Source organism: Diospyros lotus, chromosome 1, assembly GCF_014633365.1.
Source record: "Diospyros lotus cultivar Yz01 chromosome 1, ASM1463336v1, whole genome shotgun sequence".
Classification (NCBI taxonomy): Eukaryota; Viridiplantae; Streptophyta; class Magnoliopsida; order Ericales; family Ebenaceae; genus Diospyros; species Diospyros lotus.
This window is the reverse complement of record NC_068338.1, coordinates 36,805,725-36,819,959: the sequence shown is the minus strand read 5'-3', so window position 1 is coordinate 36,819,959 and position 14,235 is coordinate 36,805,725. Positions and strand designations below refer to the sequence as shown.

At 36.4% G+C, this 14,235-nt stretch overlaps 2 protein-coding genes across 3 annotated transcripts; one reads left to right on the top strand and one right to left on the bottom strand.

Annotated features, from left to right (window-relative positions):
• The first annotated feature begins 2,835 nt into the window (after positions 1–2,835).
• Positions 2,836–10,313, top strand: LOC127787253 (E3 ubiquitin-protein ligase At1g12760-like). Of its 2 annotated transcripts, none has more exons than XM_052315217.1 (5): positions 2,836–3,036; positions 3,878–4,707; positions 8,193–8,318; positions 8,423–8,714; positions 9,793–10,313. In XM_052315217.1, exons 2-5 carry the CDS (start codon positions 4,049–4,051, stop codon positions 10,006–10,008), a joined length of 1,293 nt encoding a protein of 430 aa, XP_052171177.1. In that variant the 5' UTR covers positions 2,836–3,036; positions 3,878–4,048; the 3' UTR covers positions 10,009–10,313. The 2 variants fall into 2 exon arrangements, with proteins under 2 accessions (XP_052171177.1, XP_052171180.1); XM_052315220.1 differs by having other exon boundaries at positions 3,026–3,149.
• Positions 10,314–11,086: 773 nt separating this feature from the next.
• LOC127798062 (uncharacterized) lies at positions 11,087–13,791 on the bottom strand. Its single transcript, XM_052331759.1, has 3 exons — positions 13,239–13,791; positions 12,007–12,398; positions 11,087–11,782 (listed from the first exon to the last, which is right to left on the bottom strand). The coding sequence occupies exons 1-3, from the start codon at positions 13,401–13,403 to the stop codon at positions 11,344–11,346; spliced, it is 996 nt and encodes a 331-aa protein (XP_052187719.1). The 5' UTR covers positions 13,404–13,791; the 3' UTR covers positions 11,087–11,343.
• Between the last annotated feature and the right edge of the window lie 444 nt (positions 13,792–14,235).

Here is a 14,235-nt window from a genome sequence, read left to right as displayed (position 1 = left end):
ACAGAAAGAAAAAAATGATTTGCACTTATAAAAGTAAAAATATATTGATGCTATTCTCGAAAAAATGTAGGTAGTTGAAGTTGTCAAATCTCGTGAATCTCACATGAAATTTAACCTAAATAATAAATAATTATTTTGTGTAATTTTAACACAAAATCAAATAATCAGCTTTCTTTTCAATATATACTTTATCTATACCTAAGAAACACCCAAAAATATAATAATCTCCATTGGTGTTTACAAATCAATTTAGATTGTTAATGTCGGATTAATGATAGTTCACCAACCCAATTTATCAATTTTTATTTTTATTTTTATACCCATGAATGATTTTAAGTCAATTGGGGTTTTAAAGGTTGATGGCAACATTGCTTGTGTTTTGGTGGTTGCAATCATCTAATGTGATGGTATTAGCCATAATGGTAGAGTAGTTCCCAAGAGAGTTAGGTTTATTAGGGAGATGGATGAACTCTTATTTGAGTGAAAGTTGTTGAGAAGTAAGATCATTATGAGATTAGATGAGAGAGTATTTAATTTTAAAAAAAATATTTTTTTTGTCATTTTCTATGCCAATTAAAAGAAAAATCAATAGCATAATTTAGGGTGATGCCATTCAAGAACAATTTGCAGAAATTATGTGTCACATTAAACATGGGATAGCATTTAAATAATTTATACCCACAGAATATAAAGAATCAAACAATGTGGTCAGGTAGGTTGATGATTATTTTATTATACCTAGAAATGGATGGGTTAGGCCTAGGCTTAGGCCTGGCTATTCTTTTATTTATTTATTTTTAAAACAAATTTAAAAACTTTTATAATGTTCTCTCTTTTGTAGCATTTGTAAAGTAAAAAAAAAAGAAAAATTGTGCACAATTACAATCTTCTTTAAAAATCCAATTTTTTACTTAAACCCGATAAATATCCAACAAATTTGATTTATTTGGAGTTTGTATGGACATGAAATTTTATACAATTTAACAATTAATGAATGAAAAATAAACTTGCATATGTAGAATAGGTGATGGGTAAAATATTCTCTTATTTACATTAGGGGTAGTTGTTTGCCGATTCTCGAGAGTTAGTTAATTAAGCATTTGATAATAATTTTAATCTAAAACGTGAATAATGTTGAAATTTGTTTGTCAAAAAAATAATAGAAAAGTAACACTAAAGGAAAGTAGTTAAGGGCGATGAGCACACCTTGTTTTTATACTATCTGTTTATAATATTTTTTTTAAATAATTAATTATGTTGATTGATAGCAAGTATTTAATTAATAAATAAAATTATTAAAATATTAAAAATAAATATACATTATCAATTACTTCGAACTATTGTGTATTATAAGAAAACAAAAGTGTTAATTATTAGACACTAAAATTTAATACTTGTCGACGTTGAAAATTGATCGACTGTGATTCGTTAGTTCGCACTGATGAAATGAACACAACCAGAAAGGAAAATAAGCACAGTAAGAAAATTTAGCGTGGTTGTGATAGGTATTTTGACTGCTGATACTTGCAAACACTCTGATACTCAAGTAAATGTGAGAGTAAAGAGCAACTGTGTAAACTAGCAAGAAAAACATACCCTTGGCTCTAAAGAAAGTTGACAGATATACAGGAAGAGGGAATGTTCCCCTGGGTACGTCGTATGCCTGTAGGTGATAGGACTGAATACCCAGTGCCTTAATGGCGGCATGGCGCCGGCAGGACCCTCATTAATGGGGATATTAATGAGGATGAGAATTGTCATTAATGAGGATGAAATCTGAGGTAGGTGCGTTGAAATTCAGAAATGGCTACAACGATGATATTGTAGGCGGGTATAGAGCCAGGATAGGACCGCCATGGGCTAAGAAAATAGGCTGAGATGATAGGGCTAGGTTGGGCTTAGCCAGAATAACCCTTAGCCCATAACTATTCTCTGATTACTTTTGCAGCCTTCTTGTTATGCGAGCTGATCAATTAGGCCAACAAGTTGGAAGCGTCGTTGGAAGCTTGCAATATCGCTGGGAGCTTGCTAGGAGTATCGTTGGGGGCATGCTGGGAGTATCACTAGGAGCTCGTTTAAAGCCCATTTGATCCCGCGATCTGAACTTGGGTTCCAGTGATGTGTGAGCTTGCTCCAACGAACTCAGTTTGGAGTCTACTATGCTTTAGGCGATTGGGCCAGTCTGCTGGGTGAAGCCCAACTCATAAGAAATAGTGCGAAAAATATCCGTAATAATACTTTTTATAATAATTTTTATTAATATATTATATATTTATATTAATATAACATGTAATACAATATATAAGATTATAAATGGGTCGGTTTGATATTCAATTCAGTAAGTGTTCGTTCATATTTGATTTGTATTATAAACGAGTCGAAGTTAAGTAAAATAAATCTTAATTCGATTTGACTCGTAAATAAGTTTGTAAATATGTTTAAGAAATATATATTATTTTAATAATTTATTATTTACCCATGTGTTTGGGAGAATGAGTTTTATATGTGTTTGAATAATGTTATTATATATATTTTTGAAAATTTTATATTTATATTTATTATATAAAAATAAATTTTAGTAGTTTTAATTAAAAAAATATAAACGAATAGAGGTCGATCTTGATAAATCTTTTAAGGATCTGGAACTCGAACACGAGTCAAACTTGAGTTTGCTAAAAATTCTAATGTGTCGAGCTCTGGCCAATAAAACTTGTTTCCATCGGAGCGCTATAATATTAACTTAAAATATTTAAGTAGGATTTAAAGAGAAGAGACCAGTATGGGTCAAAAAGATATTTTCTCAGCACCTAGAAAATGTCCAATAAATATATTCCAGGGCGAGGCTGCCAAGCAATGGAGCTCGCAAACTGACGCAACGCCACCTAAAAAGGCAAACCGCGTCCAAAAAAAAAAAAAAAAAGAAGGTGAGATTCATCCACCCATCACAGTATCGTATCAATCGAACTCTCGTCGAAACTTCCTCCGATTATTCATCATCGTCGTCATCATATCACGCCGCGAACTCCAATGCCACCGGTCAGTCCTATCTGCAAATCCCCCCTTAACAGATACACGTGTTTTCTCTTTATGCTAAATCTCACCGGTTCTTAGTTACTTATTTTTTTTTTCCCCAGAAATTTACCGAATGGGTCCGTATTTTTGCTTTCAATTCTTGCTCAGCCGCTGATTGTTCTCTTTCAGTCAATATTTTCATTGCAGGGTTTTGATTATCGATCGTAGAAAATTCTGATGACTTTTTTTTTTTTTTTTTGATATTTTACTGGTCAATTCGTGTTGGCTTCGGAAGTATGTATGGGTTTCTAATTGGCAATTTGTATTGTAATTCTTTCTATGGGGTTGTGGTGATTTCTGGTTGAGCTAGAGGATTTGATCAAGATGGTTTTAAGTTATCCGCGTCTTTGCAAAAATTTTGTTTAATTTTCCTTCCTTGTATGCAAGTTTGTGTGAATATTCAATTTTGTTTTGGTCAGGCAAATTAGGGGTTAATGGGATTATAATCAAACACTAGTGATTTATACTGTCTCTGCGTGTTAAGATTTACTACTCTCTATTTCTACTCCTGGTTCTGTGTATTCTTTTTTCCAATGGGGAAGTGGGCAAACCAAAAATAATCTTGGAAATTCAGAACTCGGATTTTTCAGTTTTTGGTTGCAAAATGATGGTGAATTCCTGGTTTTGCTCCTCTAGCAACTCTGTTACTTGTTTATTTCTATGTCAAAGGAACCAAACAACAATTTATAGGATTTTATTTTCTGTATTTACTTTTCATGTCAAAAAATGACAGGGCCATGCATTCGGAGCCGAAAACAAAAATATCATGATTCTGATACTTTTTTTTGTTTTGGTTGTTGAGCAGAATGAGAATTGGTGAAATTTCTGCATATTGCGATTTAAAATTATTTAAGTGGAGATCACAAGCTGGTGTTGCACAGGGCAATTGCCTTATTACCCAAGTGGAATGGGAAACTGGGGTGCCAAGGTGGACTTCTCATTCTACCATCCCATGATTTTATTTTGTTGGACTTAGATGGGCGTTTTATTACTGGGGCTACACTCTAAAAGCAAAACCTGTCAGTGCACATTATTAATGGAGCGAGTAGAAAGACATAGAGACAGTGAACATGTCATTGACATAAGTAGTAGTAATGAAGCGTCCTCATCTGGTTCAACCAATGATACAAATGGCTTGGATGCCCAGCAGCATGAAGATCACTCTGCAAATGAGAGGACTGCTGTTTTCCAAACGGCACATTCTTCTGCTAATGCATCAAACTCGAGGAATTCATCATTCATTAGAAGAGCAGATGGGCATGGCCGTCGCCGTAGGAGTCCACTAAATTCTGGGTTATGGATATCTGTTGAACTAGTTCTAACTCTAAGCCAGATTGTTGCAACTATTGTTGTATTGTCTTTATCGAGACATGAACACCCACGTGCCCCTTTGTTTGGATGGGTTGTGGGTTATGCTGCTGGATGCATTGCTACACTTCCTCTTCTTTACTGGCGTTGGCATTACCGTGATCAGGCTTTGGAGCCAGATTCATCTCAGCCCCATCAACGGTCTGCACAGAGCAACTCTCCTGCTTCTTTCTCCACTTCTTCAATAACAAGAACTTCAGAGGGGGAAGGCCGACCATCTTCTACAGCCTCTAGAGGTGTCCAAAGTGTGAGAACACCAAACCCAAGGTACAGATTCTTGCTGTAACCTGGACGCTGTCTGTCCTTTCATACGCTGTGTTCTGCCTTTTAATGGTTTTACCTGTATAACTTGTCAGATTGATTACTTCTTTTATTTTTTTTTTCCAAGCCTTTATCTTTAGCTGATCACTTCTCTTTCTGTCAAGGCAATTTAAATTTTAGTTGATGCATATAGAACTAGTGTAGGCTAGAACAGGTAGTAGATTCTTTGATTGGTATGGCTGCATTTTTATGCTTGATCATTTTATTCAATACCCGACATCTGTGCTATAGTAAAAGGGTTAAATGGAAAGAGAAAAGGTACTTTTTCCAGAGCATTCAAACACTTTAATATTAAAGAGAGCTGTGTACGGTGCCATACATTTTCTTACCTTTCCTCTAATGATGGGAAAGCCTTTGCTGTTGCCACTCTGAACTTGCAAGTTATTTGTACCAAGATAATTGACGTTTGAGTTTTGGACAAGTTAGCACATGTTTTTGTTAGCCTAATCAAAAGTTGGTTTTATACTTGCTGCCTGGTTTGATAGTTGGTACAATTTGCAGTCACTATAGGAAGGTAGTGGTAGGACATATTGGTTTCAGTATTGTGCTTTTGACTTAAAAGTATTTTATGCATATGAGAACTCCAAGCATACCCAACAAGTGTTACTGGCTATTTCCAATATCACTTTGCGCTCCTTTGGAGTGTGGACTTTCCCATGTGAGTGAAGGTATATTGTTAAATAGTTCCTTGGTAATTATGTACACGTGATGATTATTTATTTTTCCAAGTAAATATATTGTGTTGAAAAGTGTAAAAAGTGGGAAAACCCTTTACAAAAGCTTGATATATGCTACGAGAATGCAATAAAAGAATACCTGTGTCTATAGGTGTGTGTTATATCCTTAAAAGTCCACAAATAAAAATAAATTAAAAGAACTGGAATCAAAATCCAAGGAGAAACAAGAATCGCCCCTTCAAAGGATGAATTGGCCATTAGTTTCCTTCAAAAGCTCTTAAGTTTCGTTCTTTCCAACCACACACAAGATGCATAAAGGAGCTGCTTTCCAGGTGTGCCTTTCACTTTGGTTTGGGCACAATGGCCCCAACTAGATAACAAAGTATGAATTGATGAAGGCATATCCAACTCAATACTGAACAAGAAGAAAAAGTAAACACCAAATATTTTTAGCCCCAAAGCAATGAATACAAAGATGATTCATGGTTTCCATGCCCCTTTTGCACACAAAGCAGCCACCCAAGGTCATCTGCCTTCTTGTCCTCAAGTATGTCTGCTGTCAAGTTAGCTTTGAATTGTTTGTTGCAAGTCAGAGATCCTTTTGGCAAGTGTGTCTAACAAAGTTGTTGTCTGTTATATATATGACTTGGAGAATTCTTACATGCATGATGGCATCCTGCATGTAAATTATTCCCTGGAAAGCATATCAGAAATCATGACCCAAAAGCCAGATGAAGTTCCTAGACACAGGCTGATGATTTGTTCATGGTGGTTATCATTAGTGGTTCCACAAGAAGGATTTTAGGATATGCCTTGTGTGGTTTACTCTTTCAAGAGGTCCGGGCTTGTTACCAATGGCAGTGGTTCATAGCAGGTCCAACTGCTGTGCAGCCTTATCAGCTTTCTGGATTCCTCATGGTAAATTATAGTATCAAAGGATTAGGTGAGAGGGCATGTGGGCCAGGGCTGCTTCAATGGGCGTCATGAGATATAGGTTAGGGAAAATGCCAATAATTCTGCATAAGTGGGTTGAAGGAGTGCCATCTGAACATTACATGCCAGTTTTTTTTTTTTTTTTTGGGGGGGGGGGGGGGGTGGGGGGCGACGGGTGGGCTTGTAGGATTTATCTAGAAATAGCAATTGAGCCTGTAATAGCCCACCACAGCTTGCTTTACTTGCTCCAGAATCCAGATCCTGCTCCATTTAAGCTATTTGGGTAGGAAGAAAGCAATTTTTACTCAAGTTCCTTTCATTTGAGTACAGTTGATGAAAAAGAAAAAAAAGAAAAAACACACTTATATGCAAAAAAATAAAGACAACTGCATGTAATATGTGGCCCGTTTGGTATGAGTTTAAAGAAGTGGTATTACAAGGGCTGATCTTAATACCACATTTGGGTGGAGTCTATACACGGTATTAAATAATCCACATACTACTGCAACCCCCAACCCCCCTGCGTAGGTATAAATTAGTCCGGGCAGTGTGGGATCAAAACTTTGCCATCTTTGGACGATTTTGACCTGCAGTTACATAAACCCTCCTCTATTCTCTCTCCTCACTAAATCCTATGTCTTGCCTCTCTTTTCTCTTCGCTATGGTCTGAATCATAAGAGGGGAGGTTTTGGCTGTTGCAACACCGATTGCCGGCAAGCCTGGTATGTGACGGATTGGCTGGAAGTTCATTCTCTCTGTGGGCTCTCTTCCACCGATCCCTGACATTCTGCTAAGACTGAGTTCTAGAAGATGCATGCACTGTAAAACTTCACTATCGACGAACTCTCTTCCACCCTCTCCCCTTCGATTGCTCAAGGCAGCTCACCATTGGCACTTTGGCAGTCACTTCTCATCTGGAAAAGAATCAATAGATTTGGTGAGAGATGGAAGATTGTAAAGTGAAGGTAAAGTTGTTTGTACTGTCTGTAGATAGGCATTTAGGTAAATTAGCACATAACACCAAGTATTACCTCTTTCACTATATTCTGAACCAAACACGAGATAGTTAATACATCAGGTAATACTTCCTTCACCAGACCTGGTACAATATTATTTAGTTCCATCACTATATAATCCGGATACCAAATCGGCCAATAAACTGACTTGTAACACCTAAAGCTTAAGAAATTGAATGTAGTAAAATATTGAAACAACTCTAAAGAGATTGATTGAGATTTTGAGATTCTCAATCTTCAGAATGATGGATGCACAGAAATTAAGTAAAAAATCTGCTTCAGATGCACTACAATAGCTCCACTTTTACATCTGTGAGAATTGTGTGACCTTCTGTTTCTAGATGCACATATATAAACTTCAGTCCAAGGACGCGCACACACAGAGATGCATGAATGCATATCAGAACCTCACCCACATTTGTTTCAAGCCATCAACTAGAATTCTCAATGTCATAAACTTCCTACCGAATTGCATTTATTGTCTATCTCAGGATATTAACTCTGTTCTTTGAATCAAGCCATCAACTAGAATTCTCAATGTCTATGAGACTAGGTATATCAGATTTGATTTATTTATTTCTTTTTTTCTTTCTTCTTCTTCTTCTTTTTGAATAAGCTTGGTTCATTGGAAATTTGCAACAGATTTGTTAAAGATGTTTGTTTTGTATGCTTTGAGATTTGATTTCTTACTATTTATGTTATATATGTTTTCTGTATAAGAAGTATTCCATTACCTGAAAATGCAGATCGATAGAAAACACTGGTATAGAAAACATCAATTAGTGATCTGGTTTTAACCTTGCAGACTCAAGGCACTTGTAGAATACTTAAAGATGGCTTTGGATTGCTTCTTTGCTGTGTGGTTTGTGGTTGGCAATGTTTGGATCTTTGGAGGGCACTCATCTTCCACTGAGGCTCCCAACCTATACAGGTTATTGTTGAGTTGTGGTCAAGCATACTCTTTTCTCTGTTTCTACATTTTGTTTCATAGTTTTCCCTTCTACTGGTTGCTCAAATGCATTTTTCAATTTTCAGGTTGTGCATAGTGTTTCTCACTTTCAGCTGCATTGGATATGCAATGCCATTCATTCTGTGTGCCACAATCTGCTGCTGTTTCCCTTGTATAATTTCTGTCCTTGGCTCAAGAGAGGATCTGCTTCATAATAGAGGGGCCAGACAAGAATCAATAAATTCTCTGCCAACCTATAAGTTTAAGATAAGGAAAAGCAGAAAAGGAAACGGAAGAGAAATCATTTCGGATGCAGTTGAAGGTGGTTTTGTAGCTGCAGGGACAGAAAAGGAGCGTCTAATATCAGGAGAAGATGCAGTAAGTCATCTATTTTTACATCCTAAACTTCTGTTTGTTTTTTGTCTGCCTTTATTATTGTGTCAACTGTCTCTACTAAGGGCAACTTCCCTGTTCTTTACCAGAAAGGTAAATTTGTATTGATTGATCACTTATTTGTTTCTTGATGAAATTTAAAATTCTTGTCATGCACCTTCTTGAGATTCTTTATCTTGGAACCTAAGGAAGTTCATGCCTAAGGAGGAACCAACTTTTCAGTTACAAATTCAATGACCAGGCCAGGCCCTCTCTGTGTTTTGGGGAAACCCAGACAATTGGAGCAAGAAACTATAGCTATTATCATAGGATGGGAGTTTCTTTCCTTTTTCTTTTTTTAGGCTTGCGTTTTTCATCAAATCTAAAATTGAAGTGTCTATATAGTTTCATGTTACCCATGCAAATATGCATGCTGGTGATGGCTAAGCTTGATTCTAGTGCTTTAGAATATGATTTTAGTGAGTGGCAACTGTAGTTATTTCATCTTCATGTCTGCAAATGCTTTGCATGGCTAATTGATGTGATGTACCCTCCTTTTAAGCAAATTTGTTATCATATGAATTATGATAAACAATCGTAATTGCTAGTGGCGTAGGATGATTTCTTCTATTCTATTCTTTTTTTTTTTTTCCGGATCTTACATATTTTACCATTTCAAATTTGATGAATGAGATTATAATTCTTGAATTGCTTAACATCATTTTTTTGTGATAGTAATTATGGGTCAATAAGTTTTTTTTTTTAAACCATAACTTGATTGGCTTGTTAACTCACAAATGTTAGAGGTTGCAATAATAAATACTCCATTGTCTTGCCATTTCCTTACTAGGGGCAACTTTTGGTAGCACTGGTAGAGTTCGCTCCTTCGTCATCATAAGGTTTGGGGCTCGAGTTGTGGAAATAATCTGTGTAAAAAAGTAAGGGGAAGGTTGCATGCAAATACAACCTTCTTCTGGCCTCTCACAGAGTGGAGAGCCTCAATCTTTAGGACTCCCGTTTGCTCTCTCCTTATTAATCTTAAATGGGTAGGTTTCCAACTGACTAGTTATCCTATTCCTGACAGGTTTGCTGCATTTGCTTGGCCAAGTACGCAAACAATGATGAGCTCAGAGAGTTGCCATGTTCTCATCTATTCCACAAGGAGTGTGTGGATAAGTGGCTGAAGATCAACGCATTGTGTCCCCTTTGCAAGAGCGATGTTGGTGAGAGCAATGTCAGTTCTCCCTCTGGAGCGAATGCCAGCCTGCAGGGAGCCGAAAGTCGGTCAGCCAATAGTTAATATATTCTAAATTGGTAAATATAATGCCTCTTCTAAGAATGTCTATGTAAAGTGGTGCTTCAAGTTTTGAGATTTGTGATTTGCATAGATTGATGGATGCCCCGAATTTCACCCCTTCAGACCGTTTAGGTCTTCTCTTTCGGTGAAATATTGTAGCTTTATAATTCCCAGAGAGGCCATTTGTCGGCCTCTATAATAGTAATAGATTGCAATGCAGAATAGTAGTAGAGTTGCTACTTGCAGATTTCCTATCTATACACCTTGTTGATCTCTGGCACAAGAGTTGTTCTCAAGCTCTCTTTAAACGATGGCTGCGGCTGAATCCACAAGTAAGCTACTATTTTTTTGTTGATATACTTGGACAAGTCAGCTTTAGTAAGGACTGCAAATTGTAGTTTGAAGCCTGGTCATTTCAACTGAACTATTTTTGTTGATAAAATTGTCAGTCCCCAAGAATTTGGACAATTTTCATTCTCTCCCATTCTCCCTTCTGGTCATGTCTCCTCGTGGGGCTTGATTTTGGCAGAAATTTAATAATAAGGAAATGTCAAAGTTTTAATTTCACCATTAGATATGGTTAATTATATATAAGTTTTATCTTATGAATTATCTATATTTATGACTTTCTTATAAAAACAAAAATTAATTTACTTAAAAACTATATATTAAATTTTTTCTTTACCTTTTCCATTAAAAATTGTTCCATTTAATCTCCTTGCATAAGTTAAAAAAGAAGATTGACTAATAAGATCATGTGCAATTCATTACTTGTAGTTTTTCAAAATGTTATCTAAAAAAGCTTTGGTAATTTTTCTACGAGATGGTTTTTTTAACAATATTGAAAATAATTTTAAGTAGGATTTGAGAAATTTGATAAAACTAAAGAACATGCTACTTTAAATTTCACAAATTTTATGCTCGCACTTCTTAATTTTCAAGGTTATTTGAAAAAGAAATGCTGTCCATAAGTAAAGAATTTGAAGGATAACTTTAAAACGTGAAAATTTAATATCAACATTCTTGTTTTGATTTCAGGATATCTACATAACACAGAAACAAAGAAAGTGACCCAAAATAGTCCCATCTTCACAACATCTGTATTTACATATGAACAATACATACAATATTTAGAAAAACCATACAAGTCAAGAAATAATAAAAACCCATCAAAATTTGCTCACCCTAACTTGAAACAACATAAGCAAAATTAGAACCGAGTGATTTTGGTGACCCATTCTCTTGTCAGAACAATAACACACTAAATCTTGATCTTGCTAAATGGGATTGGGGTTACATAAATTCTATTTTACTAATGTGATGGTTTGGGTAGAACTGCTAACCTCCAAGGGCACGCTTCAGGCTTGCTCGTTGCTCGGGTGTCAATTTTGTGGGGAACTTTACATCAAACTTGATCCTCAAGTCACCCTTATGCCTAGGCTCCTTGGCAATTGGCATGCCCTCCCCGGCAATCACCAGCTCGTAACCGGGGCTCATGATGTCGGTGATCGGGATGGACAAGTCCCGATTATCGAGCGTCGTCAAATTCACCGTGGTTCCTGCTAGAGCCTCAGCCAATGACACGCTATGGTTTATGATGAGGTCGTTGCTATCTCGGGTGTAAATTACATGGGGCTTCTCATCAATCACAAATACAAGGTCTGCAGAGAGCTGGTTCAGCTGCTCGTTCCCTTTGTCTGGGAATGTGATCTTTGTTCCCTTCTTCCACCCCGGCTTCACATCAATGGTTAATATCTCTGTTTCTTGCAACAATTGTCTGTCATATTATTCATGCAAGAAACAGATTAATCACAATTACATACAAGAGAAAGGGAGTCGATTAAAAAAAAAGAAAGAATGTATTGATAGTAAAAAAGGATGGAGGGAGGAATTAGAGCACATAATCCAAAAATCAAATGGATGATAAGAAGTCTATGAGTTGTAAATATGCAGTGCCAGATAGCAATTTAAAGGAAAATGACATAGGAAGAGTTCACCTACCCATTGGCATCAACCACTGTCCTAGAGATTTTCATTTTCCTTGTTGATCCATTGTAGAGTTCCTCAAGGCTGCAAGGCAATGATCTCTCAATCGGTGGTGGTTTCTTTGGCGTACAGGTAGCTTGTCCATCACTTTGAGTCCGAAAGAAACTGTCATTCCCACCAAATCCCCCATAACTCCCTCCTCCATCAGGCTGAAACCTAGTGGACCTGCCGGCTCCTGCTGGTCCAAACCCGAAAGGGCTGCTCCCGAAGAATTCTGCAAAAATATCCTCTGCATTCCGGGAATTAGGGAACCAACTGTTGCCACTAGAACCTGGTGGTGGCATGTCCTTTAACCCTTCTTCACCATATTGATCATAGATTTGCCTCTTCTGTGGATCGCTCAGGACCTGAAAGAAGTATTTCACCAGATCCCAACTTTAATTCTTCAATATTAGAGAAGCTGACTTCTGTCACAACATTACTAATTCCCTTGAATTACAAGATCTAGTTCTAGCATATCAGCAACTCTTATCATTAGGAACATATATAATTTCAAATATGGCAAATAACCCCCAACAAAAGTCCTCTTATGAACGTTAGGCCTTGCGTTCAATGGGATACAACTAACAAGGAAGCAGCACTTAGCCTAATACAAAAATTCTTTGCTATTATTGATCAGTAACTCGATTATCTAAGCTTAATACAAATATTCTGTGGTCTAGATTGGTATATCAATTATGAAAGGACCTGGCTTTAAGAAGCCATGTTTTGAGTATTAACATCCCATGAAATCAAAAGGCATTTGAGAAAAATAACATGAAGGAAATGAAACTAAAAAGACTCAAATTAGCAAAAAGATAAAAAAACTCAAAATCTAATTTTTTTTTTTATCAATCAAATAGGATCAGTAAAATATGGGCTTCAATTAATCGAGAGTCGAATAACTATTTAATTCTCAAATATTTTTGGATTGTCGAGGTACATTCTAAAAATTTTCAATTTGCAGACTAGAATCTGGGAGGATGTCAAATCAGAACACACTACATTTCTTCAAAACCAAAACAAATCCTATTTTTGTTCTTTTTCGGCTCAACCAAATTAACGAACCTAATGCAAGTTCAATCCAACCACACAAATAGCGGCACTACACGGAGAATGCACAGAAATAAAATTATACGGAGAAACTAATCAAAGCAGGAAATGAGGAAGAAAATGAAGGAAACTGCGAGAAATGGAGAGAGAAGTACGTCATAAGCCTCGGAGATTCGTATGAATTCGGCCTCAGCTTCTTTCTTGTTGTTAGGGTTCTTATCCGGATGCCATTTCATCGCCAATCTTCTGTACGACTTCTTCAGATCATCATCCGTCGCATTCCTATTCACGTTCAGTATATCGTAGTAATCCACCCCCATCTCTCCCAATTTATGCGCGCGCGTACACACCCACACACACCAATATCTGTATAGATTATATACAATTGGATCAAACCGTGAATTCACCTCAAATTCCACGAAAAAAAAACACAAAAAATTCCCAAATTTTTCTTCAGAATTCGCTCAACGAATCGACACAATATCATCGTACGCGCAAATATCAGCGCGCATCAGCTTTAAATTCAAGAAACTTTTTACAACAAACAGATCTCAGAAGCGAAAACGTAGAAATCTCTTCAGTCTCTTGGAATTCAAAGACACGGATCGAAAATGATGGATTAAATTAAATTAATCGGAGAGGTGTCGGATTGAGCATCCTCTCTCGCATTGCTTTTTCTGAATTAATTTGTCGCCTTTTTTTGGTAATAATCAGCTCCCCCCGCGTTTATTGCAAGGCGCCTCATATTTTAGTTGCGGATTAACACATCAGACCCCTAGAAAAAGGGTAAATAGCATGTAGACCCCAAGAAAATCTCATGTTTTAAAAAACTCTTTAAAGTTCTCTCATAATTTAATTTGTCAACTTTTATGAGTTATTTTATTTTTCACAATTTAGTTATAACACAAAGACAACTTACCTAGACGTTGATTCAACGGAGGAGGATTTTTGCAAAAAAACAAAGTACATGAACCGAAAATATTTTAAAATCATATGAGTTCTCCTTACAGTAGGATTAAATTATAGGAGTTTGATTGCAATTTTCTCAAAACGGAAAATTGATGTCAAATCCCTGTAGGTTGACATATTTCTATCTAGGACCACTAACTTTTAACAATAGCACCTACGCTCCCTTTTAAGTTTTGGACATTT